Source organism: Gorilla gorilla, chromosome 16 (assembly GCF_029281585.2).
Source record: "Gorilla gorilla gorilla isolate KB3781 chromosome 16, NHGRI_mGorGor1-v2.1_pri, whole genome shotgun sequence".
In the NCBI taxonomy this organism is placed as follows: Eukaryota; Metazoa; Chordata; class Mammalia; order Primates; family Hominidae; genus Gorilla; species Gorilla gorilla.
In genome coordinates, this window is record NC_073240.2 from 85998194 (window position 1) to 86021329 (window position 23136).

Here is a 23136-nt window from a genome sequence, read left to right on the forward strand (position 1 = left end):
GAAATATGAACATTTTCGCAGAGACACTTAGAAATATCTGCTGTTCTTTCAGTAATAGAGTGATGTGAGCACATGGATAATCTGAAACCTACTTTGACACTCACATTTACAGGTAAGGAAACTGAGGCACAGAGAAGCTAAGCGACATGCTCATGGCTGCTTATCTACTGGCTGGCAGAGTAGCACTATTAGAACTCTGGCCTCCTAAATTCTACGTTTTCAAGATGGTGGCTTTTTAAAAGACAAAATGGGTCTTTTTATTCTGAAGGCTGAATTGAAGATGTGGAGTGGGACATGATAGAAGTAGGAAAACTAGCTTCTAAGACACAATTATGTCAACCAGAAGATAAACAGTGAGGAATTCAGTTAAGACTCAATTTTCCAACTTTCTGCACTAAAAATATCACCTACAGTACTGGTTAGGACAATAGATTCTGGGCCCTAATTCAGAACCTCTGAGGAAGGGGTTGTAGGATTCTACAATGTATATAGCTCCACAATCCCTTACTCAAAACCCTTGGGAGTCAGATGTGTTCCAGGATTCAGAATGGGTGTGATTTTGAAAAGGTAATACTTGCATGTACCCTATGTTACATATACTCTTAGCAGGGTTTATGGCAATATCCCAATATCAAACACATTAAGATTTTGGCAGCAAAACAAAAATTCACACTGAAGTAAATAAAAACTAAAAACAAAACAAAACAAAACAAAACCCCGCAGTTCACGTCTATTTTGTTGAGGAAAAAAAATTTCCATTTTCAAAAGGGCTCGGTTATAGAGTTGCCAGAAGTTACCTAATTAGACATTTAATAAGATAACTGCTATTTAAAAGAAAAATGCCCACCGGGTGCAATGGCTTATGCCTATAATCCCAGCACTTTGGGAGGCCAAGGTGGGAGGACTGCTTGAGCCCAGGAGTTCGAGTTCAGCCTGGGCAACATAGTGAGATCCCTATCTCTAAAAAAAAAATAACAAAATTTAAAAATTAAGAAAAAAAAAGCGCCAGCCAAGGCAACATAGCAAGACCCTGTCTCTTAAAAAAAAAAAAAAATTAATTAGCTGAGTGTGGTGGCACACACCTGTAGTCCCAACTACTTAAGAAGCTGAGGTAGGAGGATTGCTTGAGCCCAGGAGGTTGAGGCTGTAGTGAGCTGTGACAGCACCACTGCATTCTAGCGTGGGCAACAGTGTGAGACCTTGTCTCAAAAAATAATAATACAATAAAAATGAACAAGTTAAAATATATAATTTCCTATGTTCTTGCAAGAAGGTCACTATCCCAGCCATAATTATCCTTCTCCTTTTTCTCAGACATATAATACTTTTATTATGGAATTATTATTGTGAAATGTAGCTAATCATCAAGATCATCTTCCTCATTTTTATTAGAGAAAGATGTTAAAAGTTCCTGATTATGTATAACTGGTATGTTCCTTAAAAGGTACCTATTTGTATACTGCTAAGTCAATCTGCAAGCCAAAACCTAGACAGAAGCACACTATTTGCTAAAACAAACATTGTATCTGAGCAAAAGATTGAAAAGTGTCATACTCTTCTCCCTTTCTTTTTACCCTCTCTTTTCCTGCCAACAGTCTTTACTCAAAAGTCAAACATATTGCCTCCCTAGCCCCTACTTTCTTTATCACTATGTCTGAATCCTTAGGAATGTATATAATTGGAAAAAAAGTGTTGCCTCTTTCTGTATTGGCAGAAATAAGGTGGCAGCTACCTAACCTCATATCATCTGATCACATCAAGCTAACTATTAATAAAGACATTGCAACATATGTAGAATAATAACCACAGAATTGAATAGCCTTATTATTTTTTTCTAAGAAATGACCAGAACAATATTTCTTCAATGCTCAAGGTGAAACTAGAAAAGAATGATATCAAAGTTCTATATAATATCTCTCAGCAGCTGTGATATAGGGATTTGTGTTTACTATTCTTTTTTTTTTTTTAGGAAGTATTGTATAGAGCCTTCCCCCAAACTCCTGTGACTAGAATAAGCCACAAGACAATTTATAATCCACTCTAAATAATATATAATAAGAAATTAAGAAAAACCTAACACAGAAAATTCAGCAAGATAAAAGTTGATAATAATTTTAAATACTATAATTTAATGGGCTACCATCTAGAAGCTACATCCTGTGTATTTACTGATCACAATGATCAAATACACCATTGTGCTTCCTATTCTTGTAAGAGATATTTGATGTTCAACATATAAGATATGTTCATAGAAATCAGAAGCAGGCCGGGCGCGGTGGCTCACGCCTGTAATCCCAGCACTTTGGGAGGCCGAGGCGGGCGGATCACGAGGTCAGGAGATCGAGACCATCCTGGCTAACACAGTGAAACCCCGTCTCTACTAAAAAATACAAAAAAAAAAAATTAGCCGGGCGTGGTGGCGGGCGCCTGTAGTCCCAGCTACGCGGGAGGCTGAGGCAGGAGAATGGCGTGAACCCGGGAGGCGGAGCTTGCAGTGAGCCGAGATCGCGCCACTGCACTCCAGCCTGGGGGACAGAGCGAGACTCCGTCTCAAAAAAAAAAAAATAAATAAAAAAAATAAAAGAAATCAGAAGCAAAAATGTGTCTTAGAGCTACAAAATAGCAGTTGGCCTAAGTCTTAAATTCCATTTATCTTAAGACCTCAAATTAAGGGACTCATTAATCCATAATCACAATTCTCCTGCTTTCTAACTCATGAAAGGAGAAATCAGAAGCTAGATATTACAGAAGGTATACTGATAGCAGCTAGAAGTGAAATTGACGGTGCTGAAAAAAATTGAAATATCTTCAAATGGACACTATTATTGTGACCCAATAAAATCAATGCAAGACCTGGAATGAATCTTAAATGATAATTTTTTAAATTCCTAATAGTCTAAATAAGCATACCATCATTAAAACAACTTTCACTTTAAAAATCTGTTAAATCTTTTAAAATCTGACAAGTGAAAACATATTTAACATATACAAACACATGTACAGCAGCTTCCCTCATAATAGCCTCAAACCGGAAATAACTCAAATGCCCATCAACAGATGAATTCAGGCTCACTGGAACATTTTGGATTTTGGATATTTCAGATTTGGGATGTTCAACCGGTAAAATGCAAATAGAAGTATTCCAAAATAAAAAAAAGTCCAAAATACTTCTGGCCCCAAGCATTTCAGATAACAGATAATCAACCTGTACATAAATCGTAGTATTTCCACAAAATGGAATACTACTCAGGAATACAAAGGAATTAACTATTGACACATGCAACATAGGTGAATTTCCAAAATATGCTGTCCTGGCCAGGAGTGGTGGCTCATGCCTATACTCCCAGCACTTTGCGAGGCCAAGGAGGGCAGATCACTTGAGGCCAGGAGTTTGAGACCAGCCTGGCCAACATGGCGAAACCCCGTCTCTACCAAAAATACAAAATTTAGCCAGGCGTGGTGGCAAGTACCTGTGGTCCCAGCTGCTCGGAAGATTGAGGTGGGAGGATGACTTGAACCTGGGAGGCAGAGGTTGCAGTGAGCTGAGATCACACCACTGCACTCCAGCCTGGGCAACAGAGCAAGACTCTTGTCTCCAAAAAAAAAAAAAAAAAAAAACCAGGAAACAAAAAAACCAAAATATGCTGTTCTAGCCAAAATGAGTTAAAGAGACCAAATTTACCTTCCTGCCTGAAATAACTAAAACACTGGACAAAATATATGAAACAAGGGTTTTCGGACATTGGATATATGACTGTGTTCAGGTAGTAAGGACTGTGATTACTTAGAAAGGGGAAACAAAGAAGGTGAGACCTACAACTGCCTCAACTTATAGATCGGAGAATTTCCAGACCACAGGGCAAAGGAGAAATGCAGACAGAGCCTAGCAGTCTCCCTGACTTGAGGATAAAGAACTGGGGAGTTCACCCACGCACGGTGGCTCACGCCTGTAATCCCAGCTCTTAGGGAGGCAGAGGCAGGAGGATAGCTTGAGCCCAGGAGTTCAAGACCTGCCTGGGCAATACAGCAAGATCCCCGTTCTCCACAGAAAAAGAAAAAAACAAAGACACACACACACACACACACAAAAAAGAACTGGGAGTTCAGGGAGGCAAAAGCAATGATCAGTGCATGCATGTGAGGGGACTCCTGAGGATGGAAAAACAACCATCTAAAAGCAGCGGATGGAACAATTCTCACAGCTCTTATGGCGTAAGAATAGTTTGTTTCCACCAGACAGAGTGGAAATCTTCAAGGGGCTTTGGATTAGAGTACCAGAAAGGTATTATTCACTTGTAGTGCAAAATTAGCCACAGACTAAAGGCTGCTCTGGATCCATCTAACAAAGCTTCACAACAGCTTGAGAAGACCAAACTGTTTCCAACTAACTTGCCTGTAACCCAGAACAAAGCTCAAGAATATTTACGCAAATCCAAAAATATCCAGCACCCAAAAAGGTAAAATTCACAAAGTCTGGCAACCAATAAAAAACTACCAGACATGCAAAGAGGCAAGAAAATATGACCTATAATGAGAAAAATCAATAAACAGAAACAGACCCAGAAATGGCAGAAATTATAGGATTAGTAGAAAGGGATATTTGCTGGGCGAGGTGGCTTATGCCTGTAATCCCAGCACTTTAGGAGGCCAAGGCGGGCAGATCACATGGTCAGGAGTTCTAGACTGGCCTGGTCAACATGGTAAAACCCCATCTCTACTAAAAATACAAAAATTAGCCGGGCATGGTGGCGCATGCCTGTAGTCCTAGCTAATCAGGAGGCTGAGGCAGGAGAATTGCTTGAACCCAGGAGGTGGAGGTTGCAGTGAGCCGAGATCACACCACTGCATTCGAGCCTGGGCGACAGAGGAAGACTCTGTCTCAAAAAAAAAAAAAAAAAAAAAAAAAGGTAGAGGAAAAGTTAGCACATTAAGTAGAGATGTGGATGATAGAAAAAATATCCAGAGGCCAGGCGCGGTGGCTCACACCTGTAATCCCAGCACTTTGGGAAGCCGAGGCAAGCAGATAACCTGAGGTTGGGAATTTGAGACCAGCCTGACCAACATGGAGAAACTCTGTCTCTACTAAAAATACAAAATTAGCCAGGCGTGGTGGCGCATGCCTATAATCCCAGCTACTCGGGAGGCTGAGGTAGGAGAGTCACTTGAACCCGGAAGGCAGAGGTTGCAGTAAGCCGACATCACGCCATTGCATGTACTCCTACCTGGGCAACAAGAGTGAAACTCCATATCAAAAAAAAAAAAAAAAAATCCAAGACCTAAATCAAACTTCTAGAGACAAAAAATAACAATGTCTGAAATAAACAGCAGACAGGTGAAAATAACAGCTGACTAGGCACCTCAGAAGAAAAGTTTAGCAAACTTGAAGTCATAACAATAGAAATTATCTCAAGTGAAAAAGCAAATAGGAAAAAAAAAAAAAAAAGACTGAGCCAGGCATGGTGGCATGCACTTATAGTCCCAGCTACTCAGCAAGAGGCTGTAGTGGGAGGATCACTTGAGCCTATGAGTTTGAGACCAGCCTGGGCAACATAGCAAGACTCCATCTCAATAACAATAATAATAATAATTTTTTTTTTGAGATGGAGTTTTGCTCTTGTTGCCTAGGGTGGAGTGCAATGGCATGATCCCAGCTCACTGCAACCTCCACCTCCCGGGTTCAAGCAATTCTCCTGCCTCAGCCTCCCAAGTAGCTGGGATTACAGGCATAATAGATACTTATATTTTATACTTATTGAGATCATGCCACTGCACTCCAGCCTGGGCAACAAAGCAAGACTCCGTTTCAAGAAAAAAAAATGTAAATGATCTAAATACTATACTTAGAAGTTAAATATTGTCCACTTGGATAAATAAAACAACGTTCAATTATATGCTGCCTACAAAAAATGCACTTTAAATATAAAGACACAAATATTGTGAAAGAAAAAAGAGAAAAACACATATCATGCTTACATTAATCAAAAGAAAATTGAAGAAAAAAAAAGCAAGCTGGAGTGGTTGCATTAATATCACACAAAGTAGATTTTGGCAGGGCACAGTGGCTCACGCCTGTAATCCCAGCACATTGGGAGGCCGAGGTGGGCGGATCACGAGGTCAAGAGATCGAGACCATCCTGGCCAACATGGTGAAACCCCATCTTCACTAAAAATACAAAAATTAGCTGGGTGTGGTGGCATGCGGCTGTAGTCCCAGCTACTCGGGAGGCTGAGGCAGGAGAATTGCTTGAACCCGGGAGGCGGAGGTGGCAGTGAGCTGAGATCGTGCCACTGCACTCCAGCCTGGAGACACAGCGAGACTCTGTCTCAATAACAATAATAATAATAATAATAATAATAATAGAGAGGTAAGTTCATCATGAGAATGTAAAAATTCTAAACACTTCTGCAACTAATAACCCGGCTAATTTTTTCAGAAATTTTTGGCTGGGCGCAGTGGCTCACACCTGTAATCCCAGCACTCTGGGAGGCCGAGGTAGGCGGATCGCCTGAGATCAGGAGTTTGAGACCAGCCTGCCCAACATGGTGAAACCCCATCTCTACTAAAAATACAAAAATTAGCTGGGCGTGGTGGCGGGCACCCGTAATCCCAGCTACTCGGGAGGCTGAGGCAGGAGAATCACTTGAACCCGGGAGGCTCACTGCAACAGTGAGCCAAGATCGCATGCACCATTGCACTCCAGCCTGGGCAGCAAGAGTGAAACTCCGTCTCAAAAAAAAAAAAAAAAAAATTTTAGAGATGAGCTCTTGCTATGTTGCCCAGGCTGGTTTCAAACTCCTGGGCTCAACAATCGTCCTGCCTCAGCCTCCTGGGCAGCTGAGATTACAGACACAAGCAACAGTGCCCAGTTTATAAATATATTTATACCAATATATTACACAACTTTACATATTAGACAACTTTGATGAAGTAAGTCAATTCCTTGATACCAACTACCAAAATTCACTCAAGAAGAAATAGACAACCTGAATAGACCTACATATAATTTGAATTTATGGATTTAAAATCTTCTCACAAAGAAAACTCCAGGCTCAGACGGTATTCACTGGCAAATTCCACCAGACATTTAAGGAAAACAATTCTAACAATTCTACACACTAACTCTTCCAGAAAATTGCAGAAAAGTGAATACTCCCCAACTTACCCTATTTATCTAGTAAGCCCATTTTAAGCCAGTTTTAAGTAAGGTTCTGCAACAGGTCCAAGCTTTGAAAGCTGTACTAGTACCTGGGATTACAGTAGTACCCACGTGACTCAGAAGATTTCATGATGACTGGTGTGTCTGTAATGGATAGGGATGCTATATGGAGCCTTCAGCAGTCCTTTATAAGTAAATGACAGGCAAGACCTTTGGGATTGGGGACAAAGCTATACTGTCCTTTGGCGAATTATTCTCCTCTTGAGTAACAGCTTTTTAGTTTGCTACTGAGTTCTTGTAGAGACTAAAAACTTGACCATGGGCCACGTTACCATGTGACCTGAACTCCCTGACATGCACCGGATGCCTGGACGCTGTCAGATTCACCAAGCCATAAAATAGGGCATGCATAGCAGTAAGTACTCCATCATTAAGTGTAAGTGGTATACAGAAGACTGGGCTCAAGCATGTCCTGAAGACACAAGTAAATATGAGCAAGTGACTCAGATACCCATGGCTCCTAACAATGCTACCCTGCTTCCTCTCTCATCTTGCATTTACTGCCTCATGAGGAGCTCCCTCTGACAGCTGCCTAAGGAAGACTTTAGGCCTGATTTGTGATGGTTCAACATAAACCCTCTAGCACTAACTAAAAGCAGACAGCTATAGCATTACAATCTCATGCAGGGTTGATCATGAAGGATTGTGAGGAAGAGAAATCCTCCCAATGGGCAGCTTCAAGCGATACAGCAGTTGTTCATTTTGCGTGGATGGAGAGATGACTACAGATGTAGATTTACATTGATTCAAAAATGACTAGCAGTTTGGCTGGATGGACAGCGACTTGGAAGGAACATCACTGGAAAGTTGAGACAAGAAGTCTGAGGAAGAGATATGTGGATGGAGCACTCCAAATATGTATATAGAATATGAAGATAATTGTGTGCCATATAAATGCTCATCACAGAATTACCTCAGCAGAAGCTCTTAATAATCAGGTGAACAAAAATGACTTCTTCTGTGGATGTCAGTCAGCCTATTTCCCCAGCCACCTGTCTTACCCAACGGACTCATGACCAAAGTGGCTGCAGCAGCCAAGATAAAGGTTGGCAACATGGACTTCCACTCACCAAGACCTATTAGGTTCTAGCCAACACTGAGTGACTACCCTGCCAACCACAAAAAACCAACACTACCACCAATCCTGATGGCACGCTGATCATACTGGATCATTTCAATCATGAAAGGAACAGCAATTTCTTCTTGCTAGACTAGACTCCGGATATAGATTGGTCTTCCTTGTCCTTAGTATTTCTGTCAAAAAGCACCATCCATGATCTTACAGAATGCCTTATTCCTCATTGTGGTATCCCATACAACATTGCTTCTGACCAGGGGACTTACTTTATAGCAACTAAAACACAGCAGTGGGCAAGCAGTCATGGAATTCACTAGTCTTACTATGTCCCTCATCACCTTGAAGTAGCTGGCCTGAAATAATAGAATAGTAGGCCAGTTTTCGATTTATTGTATCTCAGCTCCAAATCCACCCTCCTTCCTTGTGTTACTCAAGCTGAATCCTATAAACACAAATCCTCCACCAGCTAGCTTAATATTAGGTTTAATTAATAAAGGGTATTGAAAGTCCACTGCAAAGCAACAGAGGGCTTCCCTTCCTGGTTTCAACATGATTTTATTCCACCTGATACCCAGTGGGTCTGTGTGTTGGAAGCCTGATAGTCCTCACCTCAGGGACCATCAAGGTTGACTCCAGCCCACACTCACTCTCTGCCAAATTTCTTAACCTTCCAGTAATTCACGACTATAAACCAGCTCCAGGTCAGTACTCTGGCAAATGGTATTGCCATGATAGGTTGCATGTTCCTGTGGCAGCCAAACCCTCACCAAAAGGTCTGAATCTCAGGCTTGGGAGGGGTTTGGGGTAAGGTGCTTTCTTAGTTCTTTCCTCGTTCACTCTTCCTCATCCTGGAGGATAGTAGCTGTTTTCTGCATATGCTACTTCTGGAGTCTTTTTTTTTTTTTTCTTTTTAAAGAGAAAGGGTCTCATTCTGTTGCCCAGGCTGGAGTACAGTAGCATGATCATAGCTCACTGCAGGCTCAAACTTCTGGGCTCAAGTGATTCTCCCACCTCAGCCTAGTGAGTAGCTAGGACTACAGGTGAGTACCACCACGCCTGGCTAACATTTTAATTTCTTGTAGAGACGGGGTCTCACTATATTGCCCAGGCTGGTCTTGAACTCCTGGCCTCAAGTGATCCTCCTGTCCAGGCTTCCCAAAGTGCTGGGATTATAGGCCTGAGCCACTGAGCCCAGCCAAGAGTCCTCTTTTATCCCTTTTTAGTAGTTTAGCATCTTTTAGTAGTTAACAGTTACTTATATTAGATTTTCCCTGTTCAATTACTGCTACAGTTACTGTCTTCTGCGTGACACAAATGGCCTTTTCAGAATGCAGTTATGGCACCAGCTAGGTGGCAACACTTTGTGGGGCTGGGGTAATGTCTAATGTCCTCCAGTATGTTGTATACGATCTGAACTGACAACCAACATTTGGTGCTGTTTTTTCTATAGCTAGGATTCACTAGTCCAGGAATTAAAGGATAGGAATAGGTGTGACTCCTCTCATTATTACCCCTAATGATCTGGTAGTGAAATTTCTGCTTCCAGACCAGGTGCAGTGGCTCACACCTGTAATCCCAGCACTTTGGGAGGCCGAGGAAGGTGGATTACCTGAGGTCATGAGTTCGAGACTAGCCTGGTCAACATGGTGAAACCCCGTCTCTACTAAAAATACAAAAATTAGCCAGGCGTGGTGGTGTGCACCTGTAGTCCCAGCTACTCAGGAGACTGAGGCAGGAGAACCGCTTGAACCCAGGAGGCAGAAGTTGCAGTGAGCCGAGATTGCACCACTGCACTCCAGCCTGGGCAAGAGAGCGAGATTCCATCAAAAAAAAAAAAATTATGCTTCCCATCCTTACAACTTTTAAATCTGCTGATTTAAAGGTTTTACTTATTTATTTATTTTGAGATGGAGTCTCGCTCTTGTCACCCAGGCTGGAGTGCAGTGGCACAATCTCAGCTCACTGCAACCTCTGCTTCCTGGGTTCATGCGATTCTCCTGCCTCTACTGAGTAGCTGGGAATATAGGTGCCCACCACAATGTCCAAAAATTTTTTTTAGTGGAGACGGGGTTTCACCTTGTTGCCTAGGCTTGTCTCGAACTCCTGACCGCAGGTGATCCACCTGCCTCAGCCTCCCAAAGTACTGGGATTACAGGCGTGAGCCACCATACCTGGCCTGATTTAAAGGTTTTAATTCACAAAGGTTTTAATCCATCCATTAAGGGACATAATGGTTCCATTAAACTGAATGTTAAGACTGCTACTTGGTCACTTCGGGCTCCTCATTCTAGAGAACCAAAATGCAGCAGGGTTATAATTGGCTAGGGTGATTGATCCTGACCATCAGAGAGAAATAGGGTTGCTACTACACCATGAGGGAAGCAAATGTAACTGGAATATAGGGGATCTCTGGGGCCCCTCAGTACTCCCATCTAAAAGTCAGTGCAAACTCCAACAACCCAATTCAGGTAGGACTTCTTATGACAACCCTTCAATAAAGAAGGGTAGGTCACCCCATCAGGCAAGAAATTATGACCAATTTAGGTTCCTGCTGAGAGCAGAGAAAGACAACAGCTATGATCATGTGACCAATTACAGAAACAAAGGATAGTTATAACAGAAACATAACTTTTGTTTTATCTTTATTCGAAAGCTAACATGATAAAAACAGGTGTGTATAGATGCCAAGTTGACAAAGGGTAGAATCTAACAGTTTTGTACTTTATCAACTTGGTTAAGCTAAAAGTAGGTTTCCCCAAATCCCCTTCCCTGTATGGTTCTGGGTTAGAGTTGGCCAAAAAGAAATCTGCCCAAGATTTGGAAGGTGAAAGTGCAGTAGCTGCAATTACGCAGAAGGTCACTGTAGTTAGAGATGGTAAGACAGACACTGAGGGGCCAGCAGAATTCAGCTCTTCTGGCTGACTCAGAGACTAGACAGACAGTCAATGGCCTCCTGCGGATCCTTCCATCTGCTCTCCTTTGCAGTATCACTCCAGCAGCTGGACGTGGAATCCTGTCCCACACTCCATGGCAAGCTTAGATCTGTCCACCCAAACCAGTGCTTCAGAAGAGCTGCTTAGTGACATTCCTCTGGGTCTCTAACCCACTTTTAGACTTACTTATCCAGCTTCTCCTACAATTGTGTGAGACTTTTTTTTTTTTTTTTTTTTTGAGAGGGAGTCTTGCTCTGTCGCCAGCCTGGAGTGCAGTGGTACAATCTCGGCTCACTGTGATCTCTGCCTCCCAAGTAGCTGGGACTACAGGCATGCGCCACCAGGCCCAGCTAATTTTTGTATTTTTAGTAGAGAAAGGGTTTCACCATGTTGGCCAGGATGGTCTCGATCTCTTGGCCTCATGATCCACCCACCTCGGCTTCCCAAAGTGCTGGGATTACAGGCATGAACCACCGCGCCCGGCTGAGGTTTTATTACTATAATAAATCCATTACTCAATAATATTCATAGTAGTTCTTCTTCCCAGACTAAACCCTGACTGATAAACCATGTTTTTTGGACAAAATTTTGGACAAAATTTTCCAGTTAAGGAGTAGACACCTTAAGTGTTTGGATTCTACATCTCACTTTCTTCCTTGAGCAGAAAAGATAACCCTTCTGAAGAAGAGTTAAAACCACAGTTTCTCCTAAGGGGAGCTCATCTTTACTGTTATAGGCTTGTGCCATCTGGCTGTGGAAAAGAATAATCATCCTTGTCTTTACGTCATTTGTGGAGAGAATGTTATGAAAAAAATAACAGATGTAAAATATCAAGGAATGGTAGCAAGAAAATATCTTTGTTACTATGGTACTGTATTCTGGATTTTGCTTAGTTACATGGAATAAAGAATAATTTCTGGCTGTTCAAAGGAATATATCAGCCGGGCATAGTGGCTCACATCTGTAATCCCAGCACTTTGGGAGGCCAAGGCTGGTGAATCACTTGAGGTCAGGAGTTCAAGACCAGCCTGGCCAACATGGTGAAACCCCGTCTTTATTAAAAAAATACAAAAAATTAGCCAGGCGTGGTGGCACACGCCTGTAATCCCAGTTACTCAGGAGACTGAGGCAAGATAATTGCTTGAACCCAGGAGGCAGAGGTTGCAGTGAGATGGCACCACTGCACTTCAGCCTGGGTGACAGAGTGAGACTCTGTCTCAAAAAAAAAAAAAAAAAAAAAAAAAGAATATACCTGTTGATGTTAATTGCAGTTTACAATAAAATTTTACTTGTGATGTTCTTGTGTATGTAATGGGGACTGGTATCAATATTTCTACATTGAAACTTGGCAATTCATTAATAAATGTTGATACCCTGCCAGTAATAAAGATTTTCCTGATCCTAAATAAGACCAGATTACTTTTCCACAATCAAAAAAAGTAGTAGCTTTATCCTCTGTGTTGGATACACCTCCTATTTGCTTCACATTTATTCATATTAGGTCTATGTCTAAGAAAAATTTCCCAGGTTTCTGTATGTTTCACTAGAGCGACAACTCGTTAAAAAAAAAAGTATCAAAGATACCTAGGCAACAGGGCGGAATCTCAACTCTACAAAAAACACAAAAATTAACCAGGTATGAAATGGAGTCTCACTATGGCACCTGGTATACACCTGTAGTCCCAGCTACTTGGGAGGCTGAGGTGGGGGGATAGCTTGGACCCAGGAGGCTGAGACTGCAGTGAGCTGTAATCACATCACTGGACTCCAGCCTAGGTGACAGAGCGAGACCTTATCTCAGGAAAAAAAAAATGAAAAGAAAAGAGAAAGCTATCTAGAAATCGTTAAGATATCACTGCAATAACAGTTAAGAGTTGGGTGATACTAAGAGATAGGAAGATATAAAAAGAATGAAGGATCCTATTATGTCTTAAGGACTTTACATTTAGGCAGGAAGGCATACAGATAATTAAAACCCAGAGAAATGCAAATTCAATCAAGCAATATAACTGGCCTGCGGGGAGCTAAGCACACATTTATGGGAGTCTGCTTAGTCCCTTCAGGGCTCAGACAGGGATCTAGTCACATCCTGGCCAATAAAAAAAATCTCAGCAAGCAGAGAAGTCAATTCTAAAAATTACATGTGACATACATGTAACATAAAAATAATTTGGCATAACATACTTATTTTATTAGTGAGTAAATATCTTTTTTTTTTTTTTTTAAGAGATGGGGCCTCACTATGTTGACCAGGCTAGACTTGAACTCCTTGGGCTCAAGCAATCATCCTGCCTCAGCCTCCCTGAGCAGCTGGTACTACAGGTGCACCACCGCACCTAGCTATCATTTTTATCCCCAGAATGATTTGTAATTAAAAATAGAATGTCTAAGGGAAAGCGTGCATAGTGTTAATATTCTTATGTTAAGAACTCTGTTCGGTGGCGGGCGCCTGTAGTCCCAGCTATTCGGGAGGCTGAGGCAGGAGAATGGTGTGAACCTGGTGGGGTGGAGCTTGCATTGAGCCGAGATAGCGCCACTGCACTCCAGCCTGGGCAACGCAGCGAGACTCCGCCTCAAAAAAAAAAAAAAAAAAGAACTCTGTTCATATTTGTTTTTGGTATTGTTTTGTTTTTTGAGATGGAGTCTCGCTCTGTCACCCAGACTGGAGTGCAGTGGTGTGATCTCGGCTCACTACAACCACTGTCTCCTGGGTTCAAGCGATTCTTCTGCCTCAGCCTCCTGAGTAGCTGGGATTACAGGTGTACACCACCACACCCCATTAATTTTTGTATTTTTAGTAGAGACGGGGCTTCACTACATTGGCCAGGCTGGTGTCGAACTCCTGACCTCAAGTGATCTGCCGGCCTCAGCCTCCCAAAGTGCTGGGATTACAAGCGTGAGCCACTGCACCTGGCCTCTTCTGTTCATTTTTTTGAGACAGGGTCTCACACTGTCACCCAGGCTGGAGTGCAGTGGCACAATCTTGGTTCACTGCAACCTCCGCCTTCCAGGTTCAAGTGATTCTTGTGCCTCAGCCACCTGAGTAGCTGGGATTACAGGCGTGTGCCACCACACCTGGCTAATTTTTGTATTTTTAGTAGAAATGGGGTTTCGCTATGTTGCCCAGACTGGTCTCAAACTCCTGGGCTCAAGCGATTCATCCATCTCGGCCTCCACCATTACAGGCGTGAGCCAGTGCACCCAGCTATATTTGGTATTTTAACTTTCGTAAAATTTAAGAGAATTTGGCCTAGTGAAGTAATGTCAGCCTTAAAAATTCAGTTTAAAATGTGTAATCAGTTTTAGATTTATTATGTGAATCAGAAAGTTTCCTATTTATATACAGTGCTGAAACATTTTAAGAGAACTTAAGGAGTCTCAGATCTATAAAAATTATATAAGTAGTCCATGTTTGTTGAATAATCAAAGTTCTTTAAAATATTTTTTTAATTTATAAAGTTTAATCATTTTAAGATGTTTAACTTTGAAATTAAACCAAACATAGGCTCTTAAAGGTGATTGTTGGCTGAGTGCAGTGGCTCACACATGTAATCCCAACACTTTGGGAGGCCGAGGCAGGCGGATCACTTGAGGTCAGGAGTTCGAGACCAGCCTGGTCAACATGGTGAAACCTCGTCTCTACTAAAAAAAGTACAAAAATTAGCCGGGAGTGGTGGTGCACACCTATAATCCCAGCTACTCTGGAGGCTGTGGCAGGGGAATTGTGTGAACCTAGGAGGAGGCAGAGGTTGCAGTGAGCTGAGATGGTGCCACCACACTCCAGCCTGGGCGACAGAGCAAGATTCTGTCTCAAATAAAAAAGTGATTGTTAAAATTTGCTACACTTTAAATAGGATAAGATTTGTAAACAAATTCTAAAAGTTTAAGAAAGAATTTAGTTTTAAAATTTTAGGTTTTATAATTATTAGAACTAAAGATAACTCTAAATAGGTTTTTCTGCACACAAAAACCACCTCAATGTGCATTGAAAAACACACATATCTTTGGGAGGCCGAGGTGGGCAGATCACAAGGTCAGGAGATCAAGACCATCCTGGCTAACACAGTGAAACCCCGTCTCTACTAAAAACACAAAAAATTAGCGTGTGATCACACGCACCTATAGTCCCAGCTACTTGGGAAGCTGAGGCAGGAGAATCGCTTGAACCTGAGGGGCGGAGGTTCTAGTGAGCCAAGGTCGAGCCATTGCACTCTAGCCTGCAAAACAGAGCAAGACTCCATCTCAAAAAAAAAAAAAAAAATGCTCATATTAAGGCTGGGCGCAGTGACTCACACCTATATTCAATCCTAGCTCTTTGGGAGGCTGAGGTGGGCAGATGGCTGAGCTCAGGAGTTCACAACCAGCCTGGGCAACCTGGTGAAACCCAGACTCTACAAAAAACACAAAAATTAGCCAGGTGTGGTGTCGCTGGCCCGTAGTCCCAGCTACTCCAGAGGCTGAGGTGGGAGAATCACTTGATCCCGGAAGGAGGAGGTTGCAGGGAGCCAAGATCCTGCCACTGTACTCCAGCCTGGTCAACAGAGTGAGACCCTGTCTCAAAACAAACAAACAAACAAAAATTAAAAAAAAAACAAACCTCTCATACTAATCAGTGGTGTGCTGGAACAAGCTTCCTAAATTTTCAGCAGTTCTGCAAGCTGGTTGTGAAACGCAGTGCTGTTAAAAAACTAGAATAATAAATTATATTAAAGGCCAGGAACAGTGGCTCATGCCTGTAACCCCAGCACTTTAGGAGGCTGAGGCGATCAGATCACTTGAGGTCAGGAGTTCAAGACAAGCCTGGCCAACATGGTGAAACCCCCATCTCTACTAAAAATACAAAAATTAGCCAGACGTGGTAGCGCACACCTGTAATCCCAGCTACTTGGTTGCGGTGAGCTGAGATCACGTCACTGCACTCCAGCCTGGGTGACAGAATAGAGCGAGACTCTATCTCAAAAAAAAAAAAAAAAAGAAGCCGTACTCCAAACAAAGGTAAGAATACAAATAAAATAGTATATGACTATTAGCTAAAAGGACCTTTTAAAGATCACCTAATATTCTAGGGTGGTACCCAGAGACTAAGAAAGAATACAAGCAGCACTGTTAAAAATCAATTAATTTAAACAACTTGGCTGGGTGTGGTGGCTCACATCTGTAATTCCAGCAGTTTGAGGATCCGAGGTGGGAGGATCACTCGAGCCCAGGAATTTGAGACCAGCTTGGGCAGAATAGCGAGACTCCATCTCTACAAAAAATACAAAAATTAGCCAGGCATGGTGGCACACATCCATAGTCCCAACTACTCAGGAGGCTAAGGTGGGAGGATTGCCTGAGCCCAGGAGTTCAAGGCTGCAGTAAGCTGTGATTATGCTACTGCATTCCAGCCTGGGCAACAGAGAGAGACCTTATCTTAAAAAAAAAAAAAAAATTCTAAGAAACCCAACATACCTCTACCTCTATTACAAAGCCCAGAATCCAGCACACTGACAACATGAAATACTGGGGAGGATGTGGAGCAACAGGAACTCTCATTCATTGCTGGTGAAAGGCAAAACAGTACAGCCATTCTGAAAGTGTTTTACGGTTTCTTACAAAACTGAAACATACTCTTTTCTTTCTTTTTTTTTTTTTTTTTTTTTTTGAGACAGAGCCTTGCTCTGTCGCCCAGCCTGGAGTGCAGTGGTGCGATCTGGGCTCACTGCAACCTCTGCCTCCCAGGTTGAAGCAATTCTCCTGCCTCAGCCTCCTGAGTAGCTAGGATTACAGGTGCGCACCACCATGCTCGGCTAATTTTTGTATTTTTAGTAGAGACAGGGTTCCACCATGTTGGCCAGGCTGGTCTTGAACTCCTGAGCTCAGGCAATGCACCTGCTCGGCCTCCCAAAGTGCTGGGATTACAGGCATGAGCCACTGCGTCCAGCCTAAAAACTGATTAAAACTCCGAAGAATACATACTCTATGATTCCATTTATATGAAATGCATACCCCTCTATACTGACAAAAAGCACATTAGAGGTGGGACAGAACGGGTCTTGTAGGTGATATATATGTTCTATATCTTGATTGTGATCAGTATACGTAAGCATAAAAACTTATCGGCCGGGAGCAGTGGCTCACGCCTGTAATCCTAGCATTTTGGAAGGCCGAGGCAGGCGGATCATGAGGTCAGGAGATCAAGACCATGGTGAAACCCTGTCTCTACTAAAAATACAAAAAATTAGCTGGGTGTGGTGGCGGGCGCCTGTAGTCCCAGCTACTTGGGAGGCTGAGGCAGGAGAATGGCGTGAACCTGGGAGGTGGAGCTTGCAGTGAGCCAAGATTGCACTACTGCACTCCAGCCTGGGCGACAGAGTGAGACTCCGTCTCAAAAAAAAAAAAAAAAACACTTATCAAATGGTACACTTTAAATGGATGGAGTTCATTTACTAAAGTATTCCTCTGTGGATCTGATAAGAAAAAAAAAAACAAAACTCAAAGCAATCAGACATTTAACATATATGTAATATGTAATTAGGTATAAGCAGAGAAGTTATGCAAATAATAGCAACTTTTAGAGGAACAAAACAAAATTCTAGTTTCCCTCTTTCGTCTGATTCTCAGTATCTACATGTATTGTCAATTCTTCCTCCTAGATATTATGTACAGATAAAGACCTCATTTCATAACTCTCCCTCACCCCATGTTATCCAATCCCTCCTATCCATTCCTAACAACCTCTGGGAGGCCAGGGAGGATAATTTTACCATTTAAACTTCCACTAACCCTGAATGTCCTAGATGCAATGAATTCTGAACCACAATCACTCCATATTAGAGAAACACAGGGCAGAGTAGCCTACTCATTGTATCTTCATGTTTCTGTTCTTTCTTCCTGTCCATTTTATTAGAGCAGGAAGAGTACCTTATATATCTCTATGCTTTAAAGCCTATCTAGCAGGTTTGCAAGTGCTGAGTGAATTCCTTCCCTTTTGATTATTGGAATGCTAACCAACCCAGGTTAAAGATGAAGCTATTAAGGTCTTTCAAGATCCAGCTTAAATGCTAGTTTCTCCTTGAAGCTGTTCGTAATGCCCTGACTGGAATCTCTCAAAATTTTCCTACCACTGCTAGAACAGGTCATATCCTTCTTTATCCAAGTGTTCAGGCTTTAAAGTAAGACCTGAGATCAAATCCACATCCTGCCATATACCTTTTTTTTTTTTTTTTTTTTTTTTTTTTTTTTGAGACAGAGTCTCACTCTGTCGCCAGGCTGGAGTGCAGTGGCATGATCTCAGCTCACTGCAATCTCCACCTCCCAGGCGATTCTCCTGCCTCAGCCTCCTGAGTAGCTGGGACTACAGGTGTGCGCCACCAGGCCCAGCTAATATCTGTATTTTTAGTAGAGAGGGGGTTTCACCATGTTGGCCAGGATGGTCTCAATCTCTTGACCTTGTGATCCGCCCGCCTCAGTCTCCCAAAGTGCTGGGATTACAGGCGTGAGCCATCGCACCCAGTCTACCTTCTATCTTAAGCGAATCACTAAAGCTCTCTAACAATGACATCGACCACAGTACAGCCAATACTCACCATGTGCCAGACACTCTTCTGAGGGCTTTATATGAATTAACTCATTTAATCTTCATAGCGACCCTACGTTTGCACAACATAGTGAATGCAACTAATGTCAGTGAAGTATACACTTAAAAACGGTTGAAATGGAATATTTTATGTTGCGTATCTTTTTACAACAATAAAAGTAAACATAGGCACAGACAGGCTAAGTAATCTGCTCAAAGTCACACAGCCAGTAAGTAGCAGAGCTACTTCAAACCTCTGAAATCTAGCTTTAGAGTCCATATTCTTAACTTCTATGCTGTATTGCTTCTCACAAAGTCTCATTTTCTTCATGTTTAATAAGAACGTTACCTACCTTACAGATGTATAAAGTGCGCTTCACACATGGCAAGAGCTCAAAAAAGTTATTGTTTTGCCTTAGTCCTTTTCTACACATTTAGGCTCCTTGAAGGCCGAGTCTTTCTTAACTATCTTTGCATTTCTCTCATTGTACCTAGCATAGAGTACAGTAAATATCAGACTCAAAATAAATACTTTCCTCAGAGAAATATCTGTGGCATCTAGAAATCCAAATATGGATTTAAAAAAGACAACACTATACAAGTAAAAATTTGAAGTGTTGTCATAAAGACATAAAGTAACGTTTGCGCAATTTTTATAGAATGCTCAATTCTGACTGACAGAATTGACACTGAGCTAGCTAAGGCCTGAAGGGGAGTAAGGAAAGATTGTGTATCTACTTCCCTAAGTGGCAGTTATAAGTACAAAAAATGCAAGTCCAAGGAAAAAAAAATCCTTAATGGTGACATCAGGATAATCATAACAGTAAAATACTGTTTAAAACAAAAAAAAAAGTCCGATGCAGCAAAACTAGGCTCTACAGACACACTAGGCGCAAAAGATAAAACAGAGCAACCTTTTCTAAGGACTAAATAATTACAACAATATTCTCAGTACTATTTGACATACGATCTAAAAGATCAAAGTAAAGTGTAAGGACAAAATCAGGAGACCTACATTTCCAGATCCCCGTGGCACTGATATTGGACTGTAAAACCATAGATTCCGAGGGCTGCCGCCTTAGTGCTAAGCGGACGCAAGGGCAAGCAGTGTAACTGTTCTAACTCGGAGCCCAGAGTGGTCCAAGTCAAAGTCGGTGCAGCCCGCTACGGTTCAGCTCTACTAAAGGGTTGCAAGGAGCTGAAAGCAGCAAAACGGCTTTTGTGGGGCCTACAATCGCCTTCCTGAGCGCCCCAGAAACCGGCTAAACCTCGTCTCTCCCGAAACCACCTGGAGTCGCTCCGACTGGAGAAATCAAGAGTCCGCCGCCTTAAAATGACTAAAACAATAAGCAACCCCAACTCCCACTTCAAGCGCGTACGGTTTCCATTTGCTCCCCTGCCTCAGTGGGAGGAATGGAACATGAAGCCACCGCTTCCCGCCCCGCCCCAGGTAGGCCCTGAATCAGTTCGGGGTTAAAAATAATGAGGCGGACAAGGCGGCCTCTGGCCACAGTCTCCAAAGAAAGGGAATGACCCGGGTATCAGACCAGCTCAGACCCTCACACCAGAACCCTGGGGTCCGCCGGGCCCCGCAGCAGCAGCCTCGAAGGGACAAGAAGAGCCAGGAGAAAAAGAGGACGGCCAAGCTCACCTGCCGCTTGTTCATCCGCCGCACATCGTCCAAAAAGTCTAGAGACAGCATGGCGGGGACGGCCAGCAGGACACCGGCAGGGGAAAGGGCGCGATGACCAGCGGGCGGAACTACTGGAGCTCGGGTCGGGCTCACACTGGACAGGACCCCGCAGTGCTTGTACTTCCGCTTCCGGGGCGGGAGCTGGCACGGTCGGGCACGGTCCCCGCCCCCCGCGCCCCTTCGCTGCGGAGAGCTGACAGAGAGACTCACGACCTTGCTAGGTCCAGTCTCAGGGCTTGGCCTCGCCGTGGGAGGGTTCTCACGGTCTGGCTCTCGCCTGCCAAAAACCGACTGGACGCCACTTCCCGCGCTCGGCCCCGCGGCCCTTCACCGAGGCGGCGACCCAGGCTTAGTTGGGGAGGCTGCTCTGCCACCTTCGGAAGGCGGGCCTCTGTGCCCGCCCGGCCAATCGCGAGCAACCTCTCCGGTGTGGGCGGGCAGAAGCGGTTCCGCGTCCCGGCTTGGGTATGGGTGTGGCAGTGGATGTGTCGTTTGACCGTAGGTTCTCTGGTCGAGCAAGTCTCCTGCGCTATGGGAAGCTGAGGAGGTGCTTTCTTTCTGTCTGTCTCTGTCTCTCTTTCTTTACGTCTCTGTCTCTGTTGAGGTGCTTGCTTGCTTGCTTGCTTGCTTGCTTACTTGCTTTCTGTCTGTCTCTTTCTCTTTTTCTTTCTCTTTCTCTCTTTCCTTTCTTTCTCACTGTGTCGCCCAGGCTGGAGTGCAGTGGCGCAATCTCAGCTCACTGCAACCTCCGCCTCGCGGGTTCAGGCGATTCTCCTGCCTCAGGCTCCCAAGTAGCTGGGACTACAGGCGCGCGCCACCAAACCTGGCTAATTTTTGTATTTTTAGTAGAGACAGGGTTTCACTATGTTGGCCAGGCTGGTCTCGAACTCTTGAGCTCAGGTGATCCGCCCGCCTTGGCGTCCCAAAATGCTGGGATTACAGTCGTGAGCCACCGCGCCCGGCCATCGAGGTGCTTTCAATAAGTGCTTTTCGCGTAAGGTTGGACCGTGTGAGAGACCTTCAGAGCACTGCCTGAGCCTGCCAGGAGTTTACAGTCCGATTGGAGAGAAAACAGCCTGGGAGAATTAGAAAACATCCAAATGGTGCAACAGCGTGATGAGACCACCAGTGGTGTGGGTCGTTAGGAAGTGGCTTCCTTTCTGACCTTGACTTTGCTGACAGGATTTGACATGGTCTCCTTGAATTCTACCTCCTGGTTTTCTTAACTTGGACACCTTGAAGTGACTCTTTTCGCTACCTTTTGCTTTGACTGGCCAAAGCTCCTAATACCCACGTCAGTCAACAAAGACTAAAGCTGGATTACTTGGTATCATTTCTCTTTTTTTTTTTTTTTTTCAAAATAATCCTTCTCTCCCATTAGGGAAAGATGAATGAAGGATATACTGGAACTCTTTGTAGTATCCTCGAAATTCTTTAAATGGAAAGTCATTCCAAAATAAAAACTTGAATTTATTGGAGGATGGCTGTAATAAAAAAGACAAATAATAATAAGTTTGGGGGAGGATATGAAGAAATTGGAACCCTCATATACTGCTGGTGGGAATGTAAAATGGTGCAGCCACTTTGGGAAATAGCTGCAGTTGCTCAAAAGGTTAAAGATGTGCCGTCTGCAGTGGCTCATGCCTGTAATCCCAGCACTTTGGGAGGCTGAGGCAGGCAGATCACCTGAGGTCAGGAGTTCCAGACTAGCCTGGCCAACATGGTGAAAACCCGTCTTTACTAAAAATACAAAAATTAGGCGGGTGTGGTGGTGGGCACCTGTAATCTCAGCTACTGGGGAGGCTGAGGCAGGAGAATCGCTTGAACCCAGGAGGCAGAGGTTGCGGTGAGCCGAGATCGTGCCACTGCACTCCAACCTGGGCGACAAAGTGAGACCCTATCTCAAAACACACAAACAAAAAAAGGTTAAAGATGGAATCACCATATTAACCAGCAATTCCACTGCTAGGTATATACCCAAGAAAATTGAAAACGTTTGTCCACACAAAAACTTGTACATGAATGTTCACAGCAGCATTATTCATAATAGCTAAAAAGTGGAAATAACTGAAATGTTTATCAACTAATGAAGGGATAAATAAATGTGGTATATTGGAATAATGTACTAATAATTCCGCTGGTACAATGGAATATTAATCTGGCAACAAAAGGAAATACTACAACATGAATGACCCTTGAAACAGATTTAGTGAAAGGATCCAGTCACAAAAGACAAAGCATTGCATGATTCCATTTAGGTGAAATATCTAGAATAGACAAATCCACAGAGATGGAAATTAGTGGTTGCCTAGGGCTGGGAGAGTTGGGGAAATTGGGGAGTGGCTGCTAATGGGTATGGAGTTTCTTTTAGGGGATGCTAGTTCTACAACTATGTGAATATACTCAAAACCATTAAATTGTACACTTTACATTGGTGAATTGTATGGTATGTGTATTATATCACAATAAAGCTATTATGAGAAAGAAAAAGAAACCACTGGTGTCTGGCTCACTGTTAAATTCCTAGTGGTGAACACATAGCCTAGCACATGTTATAGCCAATAAATACTTGTTGAATTTAAAAGTGTGTGTGTGTGTGTGTGTGTGTGCGTATTTTTGTTACCTCCAAAAACTGCTGCCTCTAGGCACCCCACACT

General features: G+C 43.1%; 1 protein-coding gene across 3 annotated transcripts in view; it reads right to left on the reverse strand.

The window, feature by feature from the left end:
• The window catches only part of SEC11A (SEC11 homolog A, signal peptidase complex subunit), a 46474-nt gene extending 25602 nt beyond the window's left edge, over positions 1-20872 (reverse strand). For 2 of the 3 annotated variants that reach the window (XM_055362852.2, XM_063698794.1), the window contains exons 1-2: positions 20438-20559; positions 19140-19277 (exon numbers count right to left, since the gene is read on the reverse strand). In XM_055362852.2, the coding sequence (XP_055218827.2) occupies positions 19140-19220 (81 nt within the window). In that variant the 5' untranslated portion in view covers positions 19221-19277; positions 20438-20559. Of the gene's footprint in view, positions 1-19139; positions 19278-20437 lie in introns of all 3 variants that reach the window. The other variant, XM_004056699.5, reaches the window with a different exon arrangement.
• Between the last annotated feature and the right edge of the window lie 2264 nt (positions 20873-23136).